This window comes from Hoplias malabaricus, chromosome 16, assembly GCF_029633855.1.
Source record: "Hoplias malabaricus isolate fHopMal1 chromosome 16, fHopMal1.hap1, whole genome shotgun sequence".
In the NCBI taxonomy this organism is placed as follows: domain Eukaryota; kingdom Metazoa; phylum Chordata; class Actinopteri; order Characiformes; family Erythrinidae; genus Hoplias; species Hoplias malabaricus.
This window is the reverse complement of record NC_089815.1, coordinates 10,305,645-10,332,640: the sequence shown is the minus strand read 5'-3', so window position 1 is coordinate 10,332,640 and position 26,996 is coordinate 10,305,645. Positions and strand designations below refer to the sequence as shown.

Below are 26,996 nucleotides of genomic sequence, written 5' to 3'. Positions count from 1 at the left end.
TTGTATATTTACTTGAGAGGGGACTCAAACCCCATTCGACCTAGGAGAGACAAAACAAATGGAAACTTTCAACAAGGACGTTTAGGGCTGTGTTTAGATTGTGGCAATAGACAGCAGATAGTAAAGCAGATATTTGTTTCTCAGTGGGGTAAAGAAAACCAGACCACCATCAATGACAACAGTAGTGTACTACACAGTACAACTTGAACAAAGCAGTAATAGTCTTCTACCTGATTCAGCAGCTGGTCCAATATAGTGGAGGTGAGTGGGAGGGTGGTGTTGTCACTCAGAAGCTCCTTCATGTCCAGAGGCAGAATAGACCCCTTTTTTTTATTTCATTTTTAACAAGTTACTTCTAAAAGTGCTTTACATGCAGGGAGATGGTGGTAATTCTTTCATTTCCTCGCAGTATTTTACAGCACAACTCACTTCCAATATGAGTGATTCTTCTCTACATGGTTCTTGATGGAGTTCCTCTCAGAGGGACAACCCTCACAGTCCTTCATACTTTGGTTCAAAACAAACATACTGCATTACATTAATCAATGCCTTAGTTTCCACTTTTTCACTCTCACAACTCCACAGTCCTCGAGCTATGTTCACCCAATACATGTCTTTGATTGAATGCATAATGGCTAACTTTAGCTGTTAAAGATTAGTCCAGGGCTGCTCAATCCTAGGCCTGGAGATCTACCACCCTGGAGATCTTAAATCCAATACACCCCATCTACCAATCAAATGCCCATGAAGGCCATCATTATCTGGATCAGGTGTGTTTGATTAGAGTGGGTCCAGGATTGGGCAGCCTTAGATCAGCTAGGAAGCCATTTTCTGACCAAAATTGTATTAGAGAATTAAATATTGCTAAGTCCTATGTTTGTTTTTTTTAAGAAAACCAAAATATATATTTTTTCAGCCTGAGGCTTGTTTAGTGAAAGCAGTGTACAAATCGGCCAAGGGGTGGGTGATACGAATGAAAATAATACATTCTAAAAATTATTATATTATATTATAATAATACACTGGGTGTTACATTTTAAAACTGGCTAAAATTTTACAATTTTTATCCAATATTTTACATGCTGAACCACACTAAATTATATTAAACATCACTGATTATGCTCATGGCTCTGGACCCACCGCAACCCAGAACTGGATAAGTGCTTACAGATAATGAATGAATGTTGAACAGTGACAAAATACATTTCTCACAATCAAAGTCTTTTATTTTGTCTTTTGTTTTCTTCCAAACCACAAAGCATTTAATGAGTTGTAATCATTATTTTATCTACAGAAGCAACATAAAGTAATGCTTTAATTTGTGGAGAACAAAACTGAAAAAGTAAGCCGCTAGCTACACATATTTTAAGTAGGCTATTGAGTGTGGTCAGTCAAGAATAAAATGTACCCAGGACTAAAATTATCTATAGGTCAACGTTGTCAAAAGTTAAATTCCTAAATATTCAGTGAATATTGGAAGCAAAATGTATGATGGTTTGGACACATCACTAACCTTATATACCACATACTAAAATGTTCATGACCATATCTGTGTCTCAAAGTGAACAAAATAAATATCTGAATTACAAGACTGTAATGTTTTGTAGCATTATATAGCATTATAAAGATTAAATAAATTAAAATATTATAGCAAAATCATAGCTGCTATGATATTAGCTAACTAACTGGCTAATGAGGCAAAGCATTAGTAAAATAAACAGTATGTTTTGTGATGCTGATATTGGATGATTAGTTCTGGATTATAAATGCCATTCCAGCTCATTCTAAAGGTACTAGAGGGAACACAGTTTCTTCAAAGCCCAGTGCCAGGGTCTTTCAACTCTTTTCCTTAACGTTAGGCATTAGGCATGGTGGCCTAAATTAACTGAGAAAAATAGGTGTACAATTTTTTTTTTAATTTACTGTCAAAACATAGATGCACACATCACGTTGTATATTAATAAAAATCACTTTAATAAATATCACTGGGACACAGTTGCATTCCATTTGTGGAATCGGCAAATATTTTTGCTCAATTAGATGGCAGTATCCAAAAACAATTTCTAATTTAATGAGAAGGTAAAATAATAAGCAAATCATATGAGTACTATCAAGAATGGGGCTTTCAGCTATACCAAACATGTTTACTTAATTACTTACTAAGTCTGAGCCACAAATTCAGCACCTTTCAGAGCGTTTTTCCGGAGCAGTAGCAAGTGCCAAAATGCAAATTGACATCTATCAATGGTGGGAGTGGGAGTCAGGGGGGGATAAGGAAAGGGGTCGCCTCAGTATACTCCTGCTTGACCAGACCAAGGAATAAATGGAGGAAGTGACAGGGCTTGGATGCAGAGGCGGGAGGGCCTTGGCATTCCGACCACTAGCCCTTACAAGCCTAGAGAGTCCAAATGGAGCTCAATTAACAAAGGGCCTGACTCAGTCGCGAGCATAAAGAGTGTCAAGGCTATGAGATTTAGAATGACACACAGACCGTAAATGCATTAAACTGCATTAGTTTTAATAATGAATAAATACGAGACACACTGTTCTCTCTCAATTTAAAAAAGGGACCTCTTCTGAATCCTAAAATGGCCTGTTTTGTACTTTGACATTAATGGTGGGCCTGTATATATCTGCCACTTGGTACGGAGATAAAAGAGCCTCTGTTGGGTTTTTTTCAAACTCATGAAAATCGCTGCCAATACATTTTTAAATCATGACTCAAGAGAAAAAAGAATGACATGAAACTCGTTTCACTTGCAATTGATTATACTCTTTATAAGCCTTTATCAGCATAAATTAACAAATAGAACCTCCTAAGGTTACGACAGTGATAGAGAGATCTGGTCAGAATAAATTGGGTAGTATATCATTATTAGTCATGAAAAAAAAATCCTTAAAATTTCTCTCAAAGGCATTTTAAAATGTTATAAATGCAACTCCACACCTTTAACTTCATTCACTTTGCACGGATCTATGAATATCAATTAGTCCAAACCTTGATTTCCACAAACCCTTGCTTGATATCCCTACATGTTAACATGATTGGATCCATAGGTTTATGACATAAGAAACCCTGGCTGTGTGAACCCGCCCCTTTAAGGTTGTATTTAGAACAATGCAGTTTCAAAGCAGAAATGCTCAGCCATGATGTGTACTGTTATTTTGCACAGTACTCATGTTAATATGTGTTAATATGTGTTACATGTTAATAAGCTAAAAACTTGTCACTGGAGAGGTCTTAAAATTATGAATGAATTCATTCATTGTCTGTAAGCACTTACCAGTTCAGGGTCACGGTGAGTCCAAAGCCTACCTGGAATCACTGGGTGCAAGACAGGAACACACACTGGAGGGGGAGCCAGTCCTTCGCAGGGCGATAAACACTCACACCTACGGATACTTTTGAGTCACCAATCCACCTACCCACATGTGTTTTTGTACCATGGGAAGAAACCGGTGTACCTGGACGAAACCCACACAGACACGTGGGAGAACACACCAAACTCCTCACAAACAGTCACAAACCCAAGACCCTGGAGCTGTGTGAAAGCAACACTTCCTATTGCATCCAAGATTTTTTGAAAAGTCTCTACATTAAATATATAAATATACACTTATGTACCACAGTCAGAGAGGGGTCCACCATCAGCTTAAATATGAGCATGCAGTGTGTCACAATAATGTCTTAGCAAGCATGGAAAAAAATACTGTTGTGAAACTGCAAGCAGACTACACACATTAGGAACCAGGACATCTTGAACAATGAAAGACCCCAATAACAGCAGACTTGCTTGATACAGAGAGAAAATTAGTCCCACCACACAAAGCAGATACAGATGATGTGTTTAACAGGTGTGTTATTGTACATTTCTTTCACTTGTACCCGATTTATTGTTGCTGCCCTTGTGTATGGTGTACTATGTCATTTCTGGTCAAAGAAATGGTGTCTAATCAGTATGTCATAGGCCCTGCATTTATTCTACTTTGGCTTGCTTGACCTCCTACTAGTGTCAGATAAAGACACATAACAATTACACAACATGTTAAAAAGGGCATTCAACCTTTCATTCAATATTTGTAACTGCATACCCATTTCAGGGTCATGGTGGGTCCGCAGCCTATCAGGAATCACTGGTAGAACCCACAACACAATAGCTTCTGCTCCTTGTTCCTCACTCCTGGGCCCTCACAGTGAACTGATCTGTGGCTCATTTTCATTTAAAGGAACAGGCACTGAAACCAGCCATTCTGAATAGGGCTATTTAGACAGGGGGCAATGAGTGTAGTATGGTTTGATCTTTGTGGTATTTTGACCAAAGCATTTTCCAAGCAGACAACAGGACTGTGTAAACTTGTGGAGTAAATGTAGAATATATATTTCTTGTACACTAACCATCAGTGTGACACTATAGATATATCACTGGCTTTCTGCACACATTCCATATAAATACCAGTTATTTCAATATAATCTTAGATTCTTGCTGCTTATATGTAATATTTATGAACACCTGCTCATCCAAATATTCTATAATCCAGTGTATTTGTAGGTTGTTTGCAGTACTCTGCTGCAGTAACAGCCTCAAATGTCCTGGAAAGGCTGGATGTTGGAACATTTCGGTGAGGTTTTGAAGGCATACATGATGTCAGTTTCTAATGCTGGATAATTAGTTCTGTACTCCAACTCATCCCAAAGTTCATGAAGTTGCTCCATCTCCCCACAACCCAATGCTTTTATATCCCTCTAGCTTGCATCTGCCATTGAGCATAGAGACCTATACACTGTGTGTTTGTATGCAATTTGATATCTGTGACTGCATTTGCTACACCATTATATGAGTGCATTCACTTGTTATGTGTCTGAAAATCCTGGATATAGTGTACTTACTAAGGATAATATTTAATCTGCTTTGTAGCCCTGTCCAGAGCCCATACAGGCTTACAGTACTCTTTCTGCGTGTCGTTGTGAGAGTGCTCATTTATCTGCATATGGGATGGCGTGCATGCTCATTTGTAATACAGCAGAGAACAATAGCTGTTGACAACACTATAATGATGAATCCACTCAAAGTATCACACCATCGTTAGGAAACAATAGAGAAGTCCTTGGGGGCAGCTGTCCAAGCACTGGCCATTTCAGGAGTTCGATCCTTGCTGATGCAAACAAGAGGCCACAATTGGCTCTCTCTGTCATCCTCTGTCTCTCTCTCTCTGGGTTTGAAGGACAACTCTCCTCCATGACGCCATTTAAATTTAGCCAGTGCAGTTTTCTGTTAATTAACAATAACTGAATTGTTTGTTTAGTGTTTTCCTCCAAATGGGTTGACCTCAAATGACCTCAAATGTGTATAGGAAGATGTTTGAGATTCTGCCCTAGAGGTGTGGCGGTGTAATTGCAGAGCGACGCAAAAGTATAAATGCTTACAATGACGTAGGGCTCTTGCGTAGTAGTGATGGTTGATACCACCGATTTCCTTTCCGATTTGATACCGAGTAAAATTCAGGCTGGTATCACCTAATCATCAACCTGGTATCATCAATCTAAAACAAGTAGTGTATTTCAAATCATTGCTTCAGAATTCTTTATTTATTTATTTAATATATACATATAAAATATAAAATGTAAATATATATATTCATTTAACAGTTAAAGCAAATTAGACTGGTTGTAAATAATAATAGCTTAATTTATAAAACGTTCATCTTTGTCCATCTTTTCGATTCTATATTATATATAGAATCACCATATATATTCACCATAGTGGGTTTATTGCAATTTCTCTGTATAATTTAATTACACCTAGCTTATGTAATCCACTTTAAAAGATCACTTCTTTAGGAAACCTTACCTGAACGAATCTAGGCTTTTTTGCATGAGATTATCTTAGTGATACATTGTTACTCCAAGCTGAACTACTTTGTTAAAGCATAGATTTATTTCATTATTATTTCATAACCATATTTATTAATTAGCAACAATGCTTCACGATGTTTAAAACTCAAACCTTTCTCCCTCTACACCTGGATAGGGCCTTTCTGCAGCACTGAAGGACTCTGCACATGCTCTGTTTACGCTCTGCCATTGTGTCTGAGCAGCGTGTTGCTGTACATGCATTATGCACTTACTCAAAAAGAAGAAAAAGTAGTTCCCACCAACCGCGTATCTTTTAGACAAGATCTCAATAGTTTAGATACTTTCCACTGTGTTCCTGTTAAAGATATACATTACTTCAAATGACTGCAGTATCAAAAGTATCAATATTTTGATTTGAGAATCAATTTCAGAGAATAAACATCTGGTATCGGAGGTATTGATATTTCAGTATCGATTCACACATCACTGTTACGATGTAGGCTCTGCGTTGAGTCAATGCAGAAGTATAAATTGGACTTTACTGTCATTATTTTGTTACCATGCAGCTTAGTTAATGGCTTAGACCACAGTTTTAGCATTTTTATTTTAGACCAAAATGATTAATACATTAATCATCATACAAACTGCCCTTCCACTGAATCTAGTCATTACTTAAGGTGTTAATTTTGTACTTCTACACAAGGTATTCTTCTTCTAGGAAGGTACTTTTACGCCAGTCATTATTTCTCCCGCCCTGTGAAGGACTGGAGCCCCCTCCAGGGTGTATTCCCGCCTTGCGCCCAATCATTACAGGTAGGCTCTGGACCCACCACGGCCCTGAACTGGATAAGGGCTACAGATAATGAATGAATGAATGAATTATTTCTCCCAAGTATCACTGCAGTAACTGTAAGATTAATTTACACTACTCTACACACCAAAATAAACCTTTAAGAGGAAGGTTTGTGGTCACTGTACTAACAGCCTTAAGATTTCTACAGCATTCAATATTGCTTCTGCAAAACAAATGTTGGTTAAAATTCATACTACAAATTTGCCCTAAATTGCCATAAATGTACCAGAAACATCTTGTTCCAAGTATTAAAAATGACAATTGACATTTTATTTAACAAAAATAATTAAAAAATTCAGTTGTTTGAAAATGGCAAGCAAGACGAATTTATTTGTCACTGCATTCATTATGAGTTTCAAAAAGGAAAAGTGCTGCAAAAGCATGTACATCAGTTTGTTCTGTTCTTGGTGATAATATTGTATCCAAAGGTACATGTGCATTAAAGACAGTGATTTTGATGTGTGTTCATTAGTGTATTAATACATAATATTTAAGATTGTAGCATGGCAGTTACAATTGTATTACACACACACACACACACACAAAAGCTTTAAAACATATTTGTACACCTAATAGCTAAATTCAATAAGGTGTCCACAAAATTATAGTGCTGTGAAGATGTGAAATTCAAAATGATGCACTAGCATCCAGTGTACGTATACGTATGATCCTATTTGGAATTTTAGTGGCGGCCTCCATGGAGCACCACAGTTGACTGTGTATTATGGTGTGTAAAACTAACAATTTGTGGTGAAAAGGTCAGTCAGTGCAGTCACAAACTCAGCAGTCAGTAAAATCCCTGGGGGAAGGTAAGGCAGAGGCCATGCTAGGCCTGGCTGATCTCTTAGATCTGCATGCCACTTCTAAGCAGTCATCTCCTTCTGCAGCAGCTGATTTGCTAGAACACATCATTACTCTTACTTTCCATGCATCGGCTTGCTGTCTAAATCAATTGCGCTTCCCAAACAAAACCCAACCAATTGGTTTATTTTAGGTTATTAACACATATGACTCACTCGATTGCATGGGTGCAGATCACAGAGTGGAAGGGAACAAATGTTGTTTTCTCTCTCTTTTCCTTTCCTTCTCGGTAGAACAAATCTACAGTTGATCTTGAGTTGATTTATGAGAGTCTTGTGCAGGGCGCTATGGTAACACGCTCCTCCACAGCCACTTCTGCTTGCTAATGACTTGAATAGATTGATCAACAACTGTCACCAGTACCACCTCATTGTTTTTGGGAATTAAACTTCTTGGATGTAAAAATGAGCGGTAACAGCATAAAATGGCAGATGGGGGTTAACAAAATAAAATTTAAATAAATAAATAAATAAAATCCGAATCCTCTGTAAAATGAGGCTCACGGAAGCTCCTTGGGTCACTTAAGGTAAATCTATCACGAGTCTATCACGAAATGTTTTAATCATAGATTTTTTATTATAGCACCAGAAGCTATACAAGGGGAAAGGGACAGATGTGAGCAAGAAAAAACAATATGGATTAGATGTACACAACAAAAAAGAAAGAAAAAAAAAAAAAAAAAAAAAAAAAAAAAAAAAAAAAACCTAAGTGGAGGATTCATGCACTGGTTTCATCCTTCATTGCTGAGCTGAGCGTACTCTTGTCTGTCGGCTAAAACATGACCAGAACTACACCTACGTCAGCTGACCAGCCCAATCCTAGTTGAAGTGCCTCATTTCTGCTGATCTGGGATCAGAACCTGTCTACTGACCATTAAGGAAATGTTATGGACATAAAGTGCCCTGTGTCCATTCCCACCAGTCTAACTCTGGAAAGGTTTGGAGCTGGAATATCTTCACGGAGCATGGGATTTTGTCAGGAAAATGGAGAACCTAAAGTAACGTATTCTGGGGATCACAGTAACCCCTATAAACACCTTGCTGCTCCAGTGTCACACTGGACACTTACTTTCATCTACACAGATATCTAACACTGAAATAGCCCTATTTAAGGGAACACTAGGTACGATCAATTTTGTTGTTCTTGGGGCGTATTTCATTTTAGTGTAATTTATTTTTACAGCACTGTATTGAAATCAAGATGGAGGGCAGTGGATTCCTTCCCACCTCCAAAAGTTACACATTAAAGTTTATGCAGTGCCAAGTTGAGAGTAGCATCAACAGAGACTCTGAAGTGAAGCATCACAATGTTATTGAAGCTGTAATTGTAGGGTAAAAATATTAGTGTTCCTCTAAAGCAACACTAGGTAAGATTTGATATTTTTACTCCTGAGCCCCACCTCCCCTACATTTGCAGAGTGTAAATAACTTACAGCACTGTCCTGAAATCAAGGGTGAGGGGGGAGGTGTTTTTCTGCCCACCTCCAGATATTACATAGTGCAGTTTAGCAGCAGGGACAATAAAAAGAGCAATCACAGAGACTCAGTTCTCCTATTACAAGTCACTGGAGAATCACAATGATTTGTAGCTGTAATTTAAAGTTAAAACACTACCTGGTGTTGCTTTAAAAATATATTTTCACTGTGGACCCTTTTCAGATTGAAGAGATCACAGCTTTGTTAGAAGCACAGAGCAGTGCTATTCTTTAACAAGAATAACAAGAACTGGTCCAAGATCAGCACAAAATACAACAGCACCACCACCATCCTGACAGAATGGTGTTCGTCCAGTACTTGCTGGCCAGCGCGGTGGAGGACCAAAGCAAGGGTTCCCAGCTCCAGACCAAAAGCAGTAAAAGGTTTCTTGACCACAGTTCGACAAACGTTGGCCATTAGTCTGTTCTATATTTCATTGTTTTTCAGTTAATAAAAAAAAGAGAATTAAATACTCCTCTTTACATATACACACAGTTGTGCCGTGATAGCATTTGCACTTACAAACATATAAAAATACTCGTTAACTAGTCCGATAGGAAAATAATGTATAAAAGTATATAGTAAAAACATTTAATCATGTCCATTCGAAGGATCACTTCCATCTTTTTTATCATATATTACACGATGATAAAACACAAAGCATTTTGTATCCCTCATACAGAAATACACACATGGAGAAAATAAAAAAAAAAAACTTAAAGGAAGATCAAAAAGACAAAAAACAGACATGGCACATTAGTGATATGAACCCTTGGGATATGAAAAGAGAAGGCGGGAAAAAAACTAAACAGAAACAATGGTCACCTATCAGATGATGTAGCAAGTGAAAAATATTAGAGTGTGAACTTCCAGACGTGTCATGCTCTTCTCAGTGCCTTCTCAGTCCCATTCTGAAGGAATCCAAAGTCCACCTCAGAAAATGCCTTCCATGTGTAATCAAAGTGAATGAAAAGATGACTTGATCTGTGAATACTAATGGTGTGATGTTCCCCTTGAAACCATTTCCTAGCAGACCAAAGAAACATAACAAAAGAAATATACACTTACGACCAAAGGAAACAGCAATCGCAGAACAGAATACTGTTACTGTCAGTGTAAAAACATCCATCCAAAAGTAAGACCAGAAAACAAAACAAAACAAACAAAACAAAACAGTGGAGGTGTTTCAGACAGTGTCTCTGGGTTTTACATGGTCAGGGTGCAGGATGGTGATGCTCCTCGAGGAGGAACCTGGTTCAGGTCTTTAGGAGGAACCTGAAGGTTTGTTTTGTGCACTGTTGTTGAAGCAGGAACGTGGGGAAAATGCGGTGAGAACACGATGTAAAGGGGAACCTGAGAGTGAGATCAGTCTGTAGCTGAGAGTCAAAGACACTTGGAACGATCCGCCATCGACAGAGTGTAAATACGTCAGAGGATTTCACAAACCAGACAAAGAAATCAAACCAGAAACGTTCACAAAGAGTGCTATAAACCCAAACAGCACGGGTTTGGAGATCAGTCTGGGTGCCGACAAAAAGGGGAACAGATGGCAGAAGGTTAAGGGCTATGACTATGTACATGACACACTCAAAAACACATTTCTTTTTAATGCAGGTCATCCGAGCTCAGCAACCGAGTTACGGCATTCTAAAGGCATTTTGCAAACTCAAAACACAGATTTTTTTTTTTTAGTTTATGTACAGTAGTTTGATTTGAACAAAGAGAGAGAGGGAGGAAGTGAGTGAGAGAAAGAGACAGAGAGAGCGAGAGAGAAATGTGGCACAACACGCACAAAGCTTCAGAAGATAATCTCTGGAGAGAAAATTAATTGAAAAAATAAAATAAAATAAAATAATGGAACTAAAAGCCTTTATCAACATACTCCTGTTGGTTTAGTCATTTCTTCAGATCAAAGTAATGTCACTATAAGGCTACAAAATAAAAATACTTCAGATCCTTCAAAAATCCTGCAAAAAATAATAATAATAATAATAACAATAACAATAATAAGCACACCTTCAAAAAGCGATGTTTAGTGTTGGAACACGATTACCATACTCTATCTGCGTTTAAGGTCATGATGTCAGTACACTATCTGAAGGTAGAATGGCAAGTTTCACGTCTTGTTTTGTTGTTCTTCCCATTTGGTTCTTCTAGTAGTGAAGTCCCAGAGGTCCAAACGACCCCTGATAAGGCTATGAGAGGGACTGCTGTTCATTTTTCCTTCTTTTTTTTCTCCTTGTTTTCTTATTTTTTTTATTTTTTCTTTTTTTTTTCTTTTGAAGACATGCATGTGTAGAAAGGCAGCGATTCATCCACACAGGATGTGATGTCAGAAGGCAGGGTGGAGGGGGCGGGGACTGGTGACAGCAGCTGGGTGAGTGGCAGCAGTGAAAGGCCAATCAGACGATGATGCAGTGGCAGCCGCTTTTATCCTTCTCTTTGCGAGTGGGCTCTGGCGAAGGCGGGCACTCCTGCTCCTGGAACTTCCTGGAAAAACAGCAGGTTTTATAGATATTTAAAAGCAGTTTGCTTATATTATTACTTTGATATTATTTTAAGCCAAATTTAAAGCCACTGTCCAGTTGTTTTTAAATTAAATATTAGGTGTACAAACACATTTGAAAATATAATAGTGATTTAAAATTCAAACCTGCACCACGAACCTGAAAGCGGCAAAGAAGATGATTAATAAATAAAATAAATAAATCGATTGTGATGATGATGAGGGTGGCATGGTGGTGCAGCAGGTAGTGTCGCAGTCACACAGCTCCAGGGACCTGGAGGTTGTGGGTTCAATTCCCGCTCAGGGTGACTGACTGTGAGGAGTTGGTGTGTTCTCCCCGTGTCCGCATGGGTTTCCTCCAGGTGCTCCGATTTCCTCCCACAGTCCAAAAACACACATTGGTAGGTGGATTGGCGACTCAATAAAAAAAAAGTGTCCGAATGTGTGTGTGTGTGTGTGTGTGTGTCTGTGTTGCCCTGTGAAGGACTGGCGCCCCCTCCAGGGTGTATTCCCGCCTTGCGCCCAATGATTCCAGGTAGACTCTGGACCCCCCGCGACCCTGAACTGGATAAGCGCAATTCATTACAGATAATGAATGAATGAATGATGATGATGATGGCATTCCCCTGCTCTGTTGTCATTTTATGTTAACGGTTGTGTAGTATTTAAAATAACAACTGTCACTTTATTCAACAAATATAATCTAAAAAATTAAGTATTAATGATCGCTAACGTCATATATAACGTAATATTTAAACAAAATTACCATCTTAAAATCATCTAAGCCCTGTGAAGGACTGGTGCCCCCTCCAGGGTGTATTCCTGCCTTGCGCCCAATGATTCCAGGTAGACTCTGGACCCCCCGCGACCCTGAACTGGATAAGCGCAATTCATTACAGATAATGAATGAATGAATGATGATGATGATGGCATTCCCCTGCTCTGTTGTCATTTTATGTTAACGGTTGTGTAGTATTTAAAATAACAACTGTCACTTTATTCAACAAATATAATCTAAAAAATTAAGTATTAATGATCGCTAACGTCATATATAACGTAATATTTAAACAAAATTACCATCTTAAAATCATCTAAGCCCTGTGAAGGACTGGTGCCCCCTCCAGGGTGTATTCCTGCCTTGCACCCAATGATTCCAGGTAGACTCTGGACCCACCGCGACCCTGAACTGGATAAGTGCTTTCAGATAATGAATGAATGAATGAATGAATGAAAAATCATCTAAAACAAAACTCGCACAAATACGTTTGTTTAAAATATTATCAAGAACCAAAGAAATTTGATGCACATGCATTTGCGGCTCTTTTTCCTCTCAGTGGAGCTCATAACAAATGCAGTGACTAATAAATTCTTCTCGCTTGGTTTTTTCAAACAAATGAATTTTTTTTGTGAATAAAATGACAGTTATGTCTTAAATAATTGTGTTATACATAACACTTACCAGAAAATGACAAAAAATATTTAATTTTTGAATTACAGTTATACATTAGACACACGCACACAAAATGCTTTAAAATGTATTTGTACAACTATTAAAATGTACATTAATCTGGAATAAGCAATTACCAATGATGTATTCAGTATATTTTTATATACCCAGTTTAATAGGGTTTCAAAGATCCACAATAAAAGCTGGCTAGTCTTGCTGCCACATTCTAGAACGAGAGAAATAATCTGCTTCTTGCAATTTTGTGTGTGTCTGTGTACTTATAACAGGTTTGTTTCCCTCTCACTACGAGGATCAAAATCTATTTACACACTCACATTGTGGGACTCATCCTCCTCGTGGGGAATACAAGCTGCACCCCGCAACAAAAATGGTTAAATTTTAAGGGGAGCATTTTTTAAATTTAGGGTAAGATTTAGACAAGTTAAGTACAGTTAAGTTAAAGGTAAGTGTCCATGAAATGACTATAAATCTATGCCCCTACACTGCATAACCTGTGCGAGGGTGTTACTAGTGAAAAATGGAGGGGAGAGGGAAAGAGAAGATATAAGTACATCCACAGTGGAGACACGTTTACAGCTGGAAGTGCATCACCCACTCCTAACAGGGAAAATCCTCCCTACTGTAGTGGTCCTGAGCATTGAGAGCAGGGAGAAAGGGGGCTGAGGAAAGTATGCACAGCAACAAAAGGATCCCAGTCTGTAATTGGAGAACTACAAAGTGCCTCTGTACTGTCAAGCCTTGATTTTGTGCAGAGGAACATGTCATGTATGACTGTAAACTGCAGAGACAGAAATCTCTGGTGCTTACAGAAGTCACCATCACACATCTGTGTGAATGTTTCAAGGCCCATTTCCTCTGAACTCACCTAATGACTCTCACTAGTTCATGAAAAGCTTGGTCTACATTCATACGGATCTTGGCGGATGCCTCCATGTACGTGACTTTGAGCTGCCGAGCCAGCTGCTGACCCTCCTCCTGAGTCACCTGAGACACACACACACACACACACACACACACACACACAGAGTAACAAATTTGAGTGTATATTTTTCCACAGGGTTAAACATTAGTGCACTAGAATGCAGCAAAAAGCAATACACAACACAACAATGTCTGACACCGTTTACATATAACACATATATATATGTGGATTAGTGACACCACCTACTGGCTCTCCAGAGAAATGTCCTTTGTTACGAAACCTGATTCTGTTGTACCCCCTGTTCTGTAGACTTCAGAGATCTGATCCAGGTGGGTATAGAAGTGTGTAATACCACTGCCCTCTAATGGTCCGAATGATCAGAATTCCACTTCCATTTGCAGACAAGAATATCATCCCAACTAAGGCATGAACCAATTGAGAATATTATGAAACAGAATGAACTGCATGACCAACCCTTTTTAAAATTTCACTTTAAAAGAGTCCTGTAATTCACAGCAATGGTAAGAAACAAACCCCACCCCCTCCCCTTCTCCCACGAGACCCTCTCATAGCAGCCTGCTGTAGCAGCATGAAATCCTCCACTGAGAAAGGCTAAGAATAGCGATTCACTATGCAGCAGTGCTGCCCATAAGAACGTCAGAACTAAACCTTATGGCCATTTTAAAGTGTGTGTGTGTATATATATATATATATATATATATATATATATATATATATATATATATATATATATATATATATATATATATATATATTTTAGCCATAATCTGCAAACAACTGCTCTTTATGCTGTCACTTTTGTTTGAATATTCACTGAGTAGGAATCAGACCTTTATATGTGTGACTTTGCTGTTTAGAAGAGGACCACCCTCGCGACTACATCTAGGCAGGGTTCATAATCCTGACACTAGGCTTAAACACTCAAGTCTAAAATAAGAAACATTTACACGGGGGGCTCACTGGCAGAGATCAATTTAAACAGGGCTTTCCTTCAGAGCGCTCAATAAAGCCAATCAAGACAGAGAGAGAGCGAGCCTGAGATGGGCTCAATCAATGCAATTAACTCCCTATAATCCTCTACGGCTCTCCTCTAGGTGGCAGCATGACATCAGCAGAGTGTGAGGAGTGTCTACAGACTGCACCCAGTGACCCTCAGATCTCTCTCATTCTGTCTGCGTGCTACTGAAAATACTCACATACATAATACATACAGCACATGGAGATAAGCGAGAGTATGAGTATAGACAGGGGGAGGAGAAGACATTCTTAACTTCTAATAGAAATAGAATAGAATGGGCTTTTTATTCTAATAATTCAGGCCCAATGTGAAGGGTAATTTGAGCTGGACTGCAAATAGTTCTCGTATTTTCTGAGCTGCTGACTGAAAAAAGGTGTGTCTCTGTGGTCTCCCCCAGAACAACGGTTCACTTGAACCACACATTTTCTAGCTGTAAACACCCCATTCATTTGAAATGTTTAAAGCACCCAAGCTCATTGTGTATCGCTCCTGCAAACACCCACACAAGATACAGACTGAAGCTGGGAAAGAATGAGCTATAAATCACATCTGAAATGTTTCATTTAAAACACATCTCAAAACAGACACTGCCTTAAATCTGACTGTTTACAGTGAAACTGATTCTGCAATGTGAAACTGATTCTTGAAAGCAGGTGGGTGACCTTAACACGGGTTAGGGGTCGCAAAACAATTAAATAAATAAATTAAATTGTGGCTAGAAAACCAAAGCCCAGCTGACAGGTGCCTGAGTAAACATGATGGACTTCAGCACTATCATGTCTAAAATACATTTTGGACTGCAGAGTGAACAGACGGGTTCCACAACAATTACATTATGGGGCGGCATGGTGGCGCTGCAGGTAGTAGTGTTGCTGTCACACAGCTCCAGGGACCTGGAGGTTGTGGCTTTGAGCCCCACTCTGTCTGACTGTGAAGACTTTTGTATGTTCTCCCTGTATCTGTGAGGGGTTCCTCCAGGGGTTCGGGTTCCCTCCCACAGTCAAAAACACACGTTGGTAGGTGGATTGGCAACTCAAAATGTCCATAGGTGTGAGTGAATGTGTAGGCTCTGGACCCACCCTGGCCTGAATAAGCGCTTACAGACAATGAATGAATGAATGAATGAATGAATGAATGAATTATCGTACAATGTATGGACATTTCCTCAATAATTTCTGCTGACGTCAATATCACCCAATATTGTGTTTACAATATTGTGCTTATTAGTATTTTAGCCACGCTCTCTGTCCTGATCCCTGTTCTTTTTTATGGTTTAAAAACAGTGGTTTTATTATATATGTGTTTTATTTTTTATTTAGGATATTTAAACATTTTTTATATTCCAATTCCAATGTCTGAATAAATGTAACTATTTGTAATAGCATAATGCTAGCAGTATTGTGCTATTATGTTAATATTACATCAGTAGCATATAAATGGTCTTAAAATGACAATAATATTGTTTATTGCAATTCTTTCTGCAACAAAATATTGACCAGAGGAAAATGGCCATCTTGACAGATCTATTCCTGGCATTTGGGTGATTTCTGTTTATTTGCGCCAAATAAAAGTGCCACAAGATGTCTGTTTCTTTAGTTTAGCTCTGAAGCTTAGAGGCTAATGTAGCAATTCTGACATTTTCTTTAGCAAAGAACAACAGACCTTAAGGATTTCATTAAGGGAACTGCCCAAAAACCTTCAAGTGTTTAATTTAGAATGTTTTCCTTTGCGTAAATTATTTTGAGGGAAATAACACTTAAGTCAATATTTAATGGATACTATAAAGGTTTCACTTCTTTATGGTTAATACAAAAAAAATAACAAACAGTATTTATGATCATTATTATATGCAAACATGCAACAACAGATGAAAAACCTAAATGCTTTGTAGACCACGAATTAATCTGTTTACACTCCATAGAGTGGGTCGCCATGTTTAACAAAAAAAATGACTGCTGTTTTAAAATAATATAAAGATAAATTAGAAATAATATAAGGATGTGCTAATTCATTTTCATCAAAAAAGCCAACAAAGCATCATTTGAGACTTGGTATCCCACCTTTTGTACACAACTGAAAGCTGAAGTGGGCTCACCTGTCTCTGGAGCTCTAGATCAGCCTTGTTGCCCACCAGGATCATGGGAAACTCATCCCGGTCCTTCACCCTCAGGATCTGTCTTTGGAATTTGTAGATTTCTTCGAAGCTGTAGGAGATAGGATGAAGATGTCATCATTGCATAAAACTCAAAAGAATGTATAAGTAGTATACACACCCATACACACACACACACAATAGAAGGGGATAGGCAGATGTGTTTCCGGCAGTGTTTGGGAGTTCCCCGTCCCCACTGAACCCCAGAGGAATGCAGCATGTGACCACATGAATAAAGCCCATTCCTCCAGCTGCAGTCCGTCTCTCTCTATCTCTCTCAGCCCACAAGTACTATCCAGCACCCAAGATAGCAAGGGGTCACATAGTTCTCATAATGTTACAACTTTGCTGAAACAAATATAGACTAGTTAACCAGTATATTGTTGGTGTTGGAACAAACACTCAGGAGATGGAAAAAACATCCTTCACTTGTAATGGATGCCAGTGTTCCAAGTAAATCTGGAGTGCTCCTATCCAGTGGTTATCCATCCATCATGAAATTTTATCACAATGCAAAGGGTAAACTGAGATATTAAATCACAAAAAAAGTTAAAAAAAAATATAACTTGAAATATAAATATATAAATATATATTATAAATTATATATAAATATAAATATTGGTTTTAAGCACATTATTCAGGGCTTGTTTTACTTACAACAACACAACCAACCTGGAGTACTACACATCAGTGATGGTCTACATCAGCACATACTGTCTCCAGGTACATCATCACACACCACAACCAGAAGCTTTGCCTGACTGCAGAGGTGCAGGCCTTGTGAGGTGCAGCCTTCAAGTCAGGTTTTAAGGTGAATTTCTTTTAGGAAAACAGCAAGGGACAGCCTGTTCTAAACTACCAGCAGCAGAGTGTGCCTATACGCAGGTCAAATTCAGAACACTGCTCTTACACGACACTAGTGACAGGGCATGCAGGGCTTCAGAAATGACAAGCCATCACCACCTGGCTGAGAGTGATGTCTCTCCCTCCAGAGGCATTATACGCCTTCTCCACACAGAACGACATGACGGCAAAGATCATCACCCCTCCAGCAGCTCCAGAGCCAAAAATAAATAAATAAATAAAACAGAAGCGAGTGTTTCCTGCAGAGCGAAGAAAGCTCATCTACCCCCTTCCATTCTCACCATGTTCTAAAGTGCACTGCAGAACTCTGTTCTCTGTTCCTCCTGCTGTAACTGTAACTACCCAAGTTCATGCATGTCATACGCTAACTGCTGACAGCTTACATGCCAGAGTATGTATATTTGGCCACACGTACACTCTTAAAAATAAACTTGGAAACACTTTTGGTTCCATAAAGAACCTTGTTTAAGAGCTGTGTCGATGTGAAGCACCTTTTAAAGTAAAACAAAACATTCCTTTAACAAAGGTACTTTATCCATTTAAAAGTTATTAGCAAAATTGGTTCTTTATGGAATCAAAATATGATTCTTCTATGGCATCACTCAAAGAGCTCTTTGGAGCACCTGTCTGTTCTGTCCTGCCTGTGTATTGTGTCTAGTCCCTTGCATTTATATTTATTGTACTCTTTTTCTGTTCTTGAGTTTGTAGTGTCGTGTCGTTTTACACTGAACAAAGGTCATGGCAAAACAGTCCTGCTTCAGTGTCCTTGTGCATTGTTGATTCAACAGTAATGCCTCGGGCTGACCTGAGTCTTGACTCGAAGAGATTGTGATTTTGATCTTTGGCGATTTTGATACATAACCTTCCATAACTTGGAGTCTAAAAACTATTTTCACATATGAACTCCAGAGAAACTATGAAGTATCAGGTCTGGAGATTTTGCAAAGTGGTTCTTTCGACCTGTTCTATTTACACATGCCACACCAGGACTTTACCCTGAATTTTTACTAGGGGGCAAGGAGGATAAAGCCCGGGATAAGCGTTCCATGTGTCTGCATTCACACATCCAGCTCCTCTGGGTAAGCTCAGGAAAAAGTCTGGATTACCGTGCATGTGTGAAAGGGGCTTAAGAGTGCACAACTGACTTGCTTTTTTACTGAGTAATACGGATGGCCCTCCATCTCCATCCAACACTCAACATGATGCTAATGAATTCAGACACAGAATACATAACAGAACTGGGCAATTAGTGTGCTCCTCCAAGTGTGCTGAGCTACTATGATGCTGTGCTAGTGGCAGAAACACTATCTTATGCAGGATGTTGAAATAGAGATTTGGGTTATTAATAGTGGGTATTGTTACTGTCCAATGAAGAACATACATCTACAAAATAGCAGCTTTACCGGAGAAGAAAAATACCTTAACTTTCAAGGTGCTCCGGTATCCTCCCACGGTCCAAAAACAAACATTGGTAGGTGGATTGCTGACTGTGTCCTTGTGTCCTTAGGTGTTGAATGTTTGAGTGAAGGTGTGAGTGTGTGTCACCCTACGAAAAACTGTCGCCCCCTTCCAAGGTGTGTTCCCACCTTGCACCTAGTGATTATGGGTAGGCTCCGGACCCATCGCGACCCTGAACTGGATAAACGGTTACAGACTATGAATGAATGAATGAACAAACTTTCAAGGGAAGTCACTGTATAAAGTCATTTTGAAGCAATTCTATTGGTCCATTCATCAGGAAATTATTACCCAATGTGAAGGACAGCTGCTGTGTTTAAATAATATTGTAAACTAAAAATTGACAAAAACAGAGATACAGGTTTTTCATTGGAGAGTGATGTGTGAAAATAACACAGTGAGTTCTATGGTGGATTGTTCAAACTAAACAAAAACACACAACATTTCCAAACAAAGTGGAGACCTGATTTGAATTAGTGGCGGCATGAAAAGTAAAATGTGACCAGAGGAAGTGGGCCTCTGTTTAGAGGCATTAAGCTCTAAAAATGTGGCCTCTTAACACTTCTAACCTGGCCAGTATTTCCAGAATCATACGTTTCACATCAAACACATCTCTTTGCATGAGATGATTTTTTGCAAATTTAGTGGAATTCCCCTTTAACTTACATTAAATGTGTTTTTCCCCACCTCAAAACGTTCTCTCTTGAAAGGTGCCAAGATTTGCTTTGAAAGCAACAGAATTGGGATGTATGTGTTTCTAGAATTTTCTTATTGATATCAAAGTTTGAAAGTGTGCAATTTTCAAATTACACTGCTAATTTTATTATATACTACACTATTATTATTGTGGGGTTTTTTACTTACCAATCATTTAGCACTATAAATATTTGAAAAACCTAATAAAAATGTTAAGTAAACAAATACACGTGAAAGGATTTAACTTGCACGTATATTTTTATATGCAACAATTTTCATTAAGAGAACATTATTCAGCATATTTCTATATAATATTCTGCTTATGTCATGTCATTTTATTTGGTTAAAGTATTTTAATTCATTGGCAGATAATTTGACTTATCTGAAATAATGCTAGAAACAAGCAAAGCAATCTGGCACTGAAATAATACACATAAACCACATAAAACCACTTAAACTAGCAATATTCTCTAGAAATAATAATTTTATAGATTTATAGATATTTTTATATAGATATATTGATTAGGTTTTGGATCTTTTCAATAAACAGCTAAATAGCATTTTTGCAGTGAAATGTACAACTGTGGATTTGATGGCACTTTTCCTCAAGTCCCTGCTGATTCCAGTGCTGACAGTTGGAAGGGAGAGGCGAGGTTTAAAATGTCACTCTCCAGGACGTGCCACCATGAGCAAGTCTCAGGCGGTGTGCTGAGAGAAGGGTAATGTAAACGGAGGAAGGAAAGACTGTTTACAGCATAAACACCGGCTAGAAAGGACCCAGGGGGGTGGGGGTGGATGGGCACACACACACACACACACACACACACACACCAAAGGGTGCTCAAAAGCATACATCACACACAAACTGAAATTCGCACAGTAAAAGATAGTATTCTAATAATATTTTAAGATTACTCAAACTATTTTAGATAGTTTAAAATATAATGTTGGGTATTATTAACACGCCAAATTCTGTCAAAGGATTAAGAGACTTCCTGTACATATAAATCACTGAAAACAAGTACAACTGTCTAAGAATCGTTTGAATAACCGTGCTTGCACAATGAGAAATAAAAGATTTAAAGATTAGATTAAGAAATGTTCACTTCAAATCTTGTCTTAGCGTAAGATGAGTGGGAGGTAGACGTAAAACCTGGAAACCAACTAATAATTAAACAGTTTTTGTGTGCGAGACAACAGCCTCGCACGACTTGGGTAAACAAGTCAAACTGAAAGTCACAAGAACCCTACTAATAAGAGGGGGAGGGGAGTGAGAGAGAACGAAAGTGAGAGTGAGAAAAAAAGGGAGAAAATTTGAGCAAATAAAAAAGAGAGAGAGAGAGAATGATAAAAAACGAGAGAGAGAGGAGGAGTTTTGCTCACCTTCCCCGGTCTGTGACAGAGAAGACGAGTAGGAAGCCCTCCCCAGTTCTCATGTATTGTTCTCTCATAGCACCGAATTCTTCCTGGCCAGCCGTGTCCAGAACTGACAGAGACAGAGAGAAAGAGAAAAACACTAGAGATTTAACTTCTGCTTTTGCTGTAGGCTAACTATAGTAAACCGTATCTATGCTTCAGTTGAACACGTGAAAAAAAGTGGGTACATCAGAGGTACATTATTGTTCATAAAGGAACACCATAAATGTATCTTTAAAAAGGTACAACAGTGGTTTTAAAGTCCAGTTTTGTTCTCTAAAGGTACATTACATTCTCTTCTTCAGAAGGAGAGGTGAATATTTGTAAGATTTAATTATAGAACATAAGGTGTATGAATTTAACACAATTTAAACACCAAAATTCTAGAAAATGGTACAGTTCCATTCCGTAAGTACTCAGGGGTGCTGAAATGTACCCTTGGAGGGTTCCACCACAGTAACAAAAAAAAGGTACCACCACAGTGACGATTTTTCTGACAGCGTATGAACAAGAATTGAAAACTATTGAAAACATAGTATTTGTGTTTTATGAGAATGAGTGTGGAGCATTCTAAATCCACACTTAAGCAAAAGCAGTGTTACTTTGTTAAAATGATGACTGAAGAGTATTTTAGAGTTGCAGTGAAAAACACTTAAAGCATGAGTAAAGTCAAGAACCACAGTGGAACTTTCAGCATCTAACGGCAGAGGAACTGACGGCTCTGTTCTTCACTTTTTGATCTGCTCTTTGTACAAAACAAAATGATAAAGTGCAAATGTTCGGTGGTGTGAACCAAACTGAAAACAAAATGAAATTAAATACAAAAAAAGGAATTAATAGTTAATATAAACAGATAAATGGATCTGAAAGAAAAGGTAGAATCCTTTGCTAAACAAAAACTAAACACATATGTAGGTGAAATTGAAAATGATCAGGAAATATCAAATCTTTCAAAATTTTACTTATGTATCGTACTCAGTTGCATAGGTTTTAGGTTACAACCTAAAACCTATATCTCCCTATCAATCCTTCATCAAATTTAAAGCAGAGGATGCTCATGGAGCCAAGCCTGTGTTCTATGTGCTGGACCCACTGCAACAAATATATTCTCATTATTTTAACATGAAAACACTCAAAATCTATCTTATATTCACTGCCTTTTATATATGGATTAAGGTGAGATGTTGACTGATGCATTTTTTTCACTAAATCTCAAACTGTGTTGCATAAAAAAAAAAATGTACGTAAGTTTTTCTGTTAAAAAGCAATTATTTTCTTCACTTTATCAAACAACAATAACACTGGAAATGTCTGGCCTTGAGGCATCAGAGGTCCTGTAGTAAACCTATTTAAACATGGCCATCCCAAGGTAGGGCACCAATGCATTGGTGCAAACTGGTGCATTCAGGGCCCATAAAGCATTCTGATCCTTCTCTTTACAAAAACAAACTAATTTAATATATTCATTTTTCATTTCATGGTTGTAAAAATGATTTATTAGTCTTTTATGTGAAAAATCATACTCAATTAAATACGGAATATTCCTTAAGCATTGCATAAAATGTCTAAACTGTCATTTCCCACAGGATGAGTTCACAAGAAAACTTTTAATGCAAAACATTTGTGGGATTTTGTGCAATTCCCTTAATTAATTCCCTTAGGGTTTGTGTGTAAGGGAAAAAATATAAGGTGTTTCATGCAACAAGATGATTAATCTCAGCTAAACTAGAATGTAACAGAACTGTTACATTAGCCTAATAACAGAGCAAAACATCAAACATTTCTTGGCAGTTTACCACATGTGAAATAAAAGGGGAAAAAAATTAAATGAAATCTTACAAATACTCACTTCTTCTGGAAAAGAAAATGTAATTTACCTTTAGGGAACACAACAGGACTTTAAAACCACTGCTGTACATTTAAAAGGTACATTAACACTGTTTATGCCTTTAGTGAGTGTATAAAAATGAGTGTACTATAAGAATCTGTTCCCTCATGTAAACAGATCACATAATTCATAATAACATCCATCCCCATACATTTCTAAATCCTCTCCATTACAACAATTACAAAAAAGATAAAAGTTATTTAATTAATGAATTAAAAATGTAGGTTGAAATGATCTGATGTAATCCCACAGATGTGTTTCAAACATGCAGATCAGATCAGACTCACTGTCCAGCCGCGCAGGCCTTTCGTCAATCACACACTGCTTGGTGTATGAGTCTTCAATGGTGGGGTCATAATCCGTGACGAAGTATGACTAGAGAATGAGAAAACACAATTGTTAAAAGGGATGAGTCACAGAAACGGTTCAGTACATGGCAAAAATACATCTAATATTTCTGATTTTGAGATCACTGAAATAATATTACAAAATTATTACTTTTTTCCAAAACATTTTAATTTGGTTTACGTAAACATTAAGAACATTTTTATTTAGATATTCACAAGCATATTTCTTCATTTGACAATAATGTGATACCATTTTACTTTTCAAAAATAATATGTTGTGAAAGAATGTCCTTAAAATTTCCTTCACTAATTTTACAGCCAGTAATTGATCACAAAAATGAATGCCAGAAAACTAATGTGTCTAACAGGTTGAACAATCCGCACTTGGCTGACCTCAGTTTAGGAGATAACTTGAACCTGTTCTATCAAATTTGGAAACAAAAACTCTGATAAATGTGAGGCTATTTGATGGACTAGCACCCTGTAAGAACAAAACAAAACAAAAAACAAAAAAAAAAAAAAAAAAAAGCAATCGCAGCCAGTGGTTTGTATAGTGGGTAACCTCACTGGCTTCCACACAGCAGACTATTTCTCAGCTTGGGCAAGTACACCACATTTCACCAAGCGTTCTTGGGCAAAACACCATATGCTATGTTCGCCTACATCTTTAACTTGATTCAAAATTGTAAGATTATCTGAGTAAGGGCATCTGCCAAATGCCATAAAATAATATTTAAACAACTAGTTCATATCTTTTCTTGGATATGACAGGGAGTGACTTGAATTGTGGGCCCAAACACAAATCCGGTTGTTTCTGTCACTCTGTGACCTCTGCATCACTAGGCTTACGTTAATAACAGAGTCAACAGATGGCCTATTTTAATCTTTGCTCTTTTAAAAGAAACCAAAGTGGATGCAAGCTCTCGTGTTTACGCTGCAAACAGTGTGTTCATGTTAACAGATTAGCAACAAAGATCACCTGTGGCCAACCCATCTACTATAAATGCTTTGTCATCTGTGCTTCTGGGAAGAAAAAAAAAATTCTGACAATTCAAACACAAGTGGGACACTTCTAGGGGATTAGCACATATTTTTTTTTTTAAATTTCCCACACATTTTTGTAGGCTTCTCTCCCCTAGGGACAGGTAGCTAATGTAGCAATAGGTTAACTCTATGTATAAAGCAAATTCCTATGTCTAAAGGACATACACAAGTGCACAGACACCTACCTATTTACAAACCCAAACTGACACTGGTGCTACAAATGGGGTCATCAGGGTTTCTGTATTTTAGCTGAAACATTTTACTTATATATAAATATATATATATATATATATATATATTTCAAAATTTCAGTCTGTATGATATAATACTGATATTTATAAACAACATAAAAGCCACTGAAAAACTGCCAAGAACAAAGAGGAAACAATATTATTATTTTTAAAGTAACTTTAAAATTGAGGGCAGGGAACTGGGTAGAATTCTGTAATGGACGACAGTCAGTCAGTGACAGATACTGTAAATAACGTATACTGAAATATTGATAATATAATTGTTATTGAAACTTCTAAATAAACTGAAATTAGATTTTTGTCTTTGCTTTTATTTTGTCCTTAACATTCCCACTATTTCCTGCATTTCCTTGTGTCCATGGCTCACTTGTTAGATATGCCACAAGATGACTAACATTTGAAAACAACTAGCACATACTTTATGAGACATGTGAAACTAGCCTACTTCTTACACAATGAGCGATTTGCTATACGTTTGCGCATGCATACAAATGTAACCTCCGGTCCTTAACAAGAACACATGTCCAACAGCTCAGGTCTCTGTCTGTAACAGAGAAACATGCTGCATCTAAGAACAGATGCTCATTTAAAAAAAGCTTGTCTCTGTCTCAGTAGCAGTGTAGAGAAAGCTGGTAGAAGGGTAGCCCTGCGTAATATTAGAAATAAAAAAAAAAATAAATAAAAAAAAAAAAAAGATGCATATTTGCAGTTAAAGTGGGTCCATGTTTACAAAAAGTCTCAGCAGGAAGTTTATTTCACATATTTCTGTGATTTTATTGGCTGTTGCAAAGCAGAAATCAGATTACTGCTGGACTCATGTAAACTCAAGACATTTCCCATTATCTGATTACCCAAGTGCATGTAAGCACGATCAGATTACTTACAAATCTGATTATGTGCAGTTACCAAATTATTAAGTGCATGTAAATGCAATCAGTGTCACTGGGGCTCAACAGGCTTGGAGGAGAACACTAACTGCCAGTTGTTTGATGTCTACATTGGCTTGCATTGTGCCATGAGAGGGTAAGGGCCACCCTACCACCAGGGGTGAGAATGTCTAGGTTTATTTTCTTTTATGTGAATTAAAACTGCTTCCTAAAAATACCAATTTCTAGCACCTTTTTCATTGAACCATGACTGGATATGTTAAATCAATAGAAGATAGTCATAAGCCCTATCTAGATGAGATTAGTTTTACCTGTAGACATGGGGTAAAATAATTTTACTGGAGTATATCAGTAGTTTTAATCCTGTCTGAATAGAAATGCTCATCAAAGTCATTTTCTTGGAGTGTGCGCTCCCATTTCAGGAAAGACTCCTAAGCCTAACTTTAAACTACTGTAAAAAGAGGAATTAAAATAACCTCGGGTCATATTAACCCAGTTCAAAATCACAGGTGGGGGAACATTCCATCACATCATGAGGAAAGCGAGTTTCACGTGGGAGGCATGGAGTGATTAAATATGCACTTCAAGTACGAGGGTAAGCGCAGACATTTAACAACACGCTCAAACTGGTGAGAAATTTCGGGTCATTTTCGGTAAGTTTTGGGCACAATAGCAGCCTCCATACATTTTACGAACGTGTCCTACTCTAATTTAACATTAAATGGTTTATGATATCAGTTATAATAACTGTGTACAGAATTAGTACAGGTTTTAAAATCATCTCGCCTATTATCTATTTTGAAGGACTAGAAGATGCTATCATTGAGTGCTGGATATTTTTGGTGGGAGGGCTGTTCTCAGAACAGTAGTTCTAAACACTCTAGTAGCTCTGCTGTGTCTGATCCACTGTGTGACAGCAAAGCATAATCGAGTAGCCACTCCCATTTCTGTTATTTTCATCAAGATTTCTTATTCACCATAAAATGTTACTGACTTCCTGTGGTAAAATGACATT

General features: G+C 37.8%; 1 protein-coding gene across 1 annotated transcript in view; it reads right to left on the bottom strand.

The window, feature by feature from the left end:
- Nucleotides 1–8,215: 8,215 nt before the first annotated feature.
- Nucleotides 8,216–26,996, bottom strand: part of rras2 (RAS related 2) — a 51,403-nt gene continuing 32,622 nt past the window's right edge. Inside the window, exons 2-6 of the mRNA XM_066647580.1 lie at nucleotides 23,740–23,827; nucleotides 21,532–21,634; nucleotides 17,074–17,182; nucleotides 13,883–14,001; nucleotides 8,216–11,533 (exon numbers count right to left, since the gene is read on the bottom strand). Coding sequence (XP_066503677.1) covers nucleotides 11,446–11,533; nucleotides 13,883–14,001; nucleotides 17,074–17,182; nucleotides 21,532–21,634; nucleotides 23,740–23,827 — 507 coding nt within the window. The 3' untranslated portion in view covers nucleotides 8,216–11,445. The remainder of the gene's footprint in view (nucleotides 11,534–13,882; nucleotides 14,002–17,073; nucleotides 17,183–21,531; nucleotides 21,635–23,739; nucleotides 23,828–26,996) is intronic.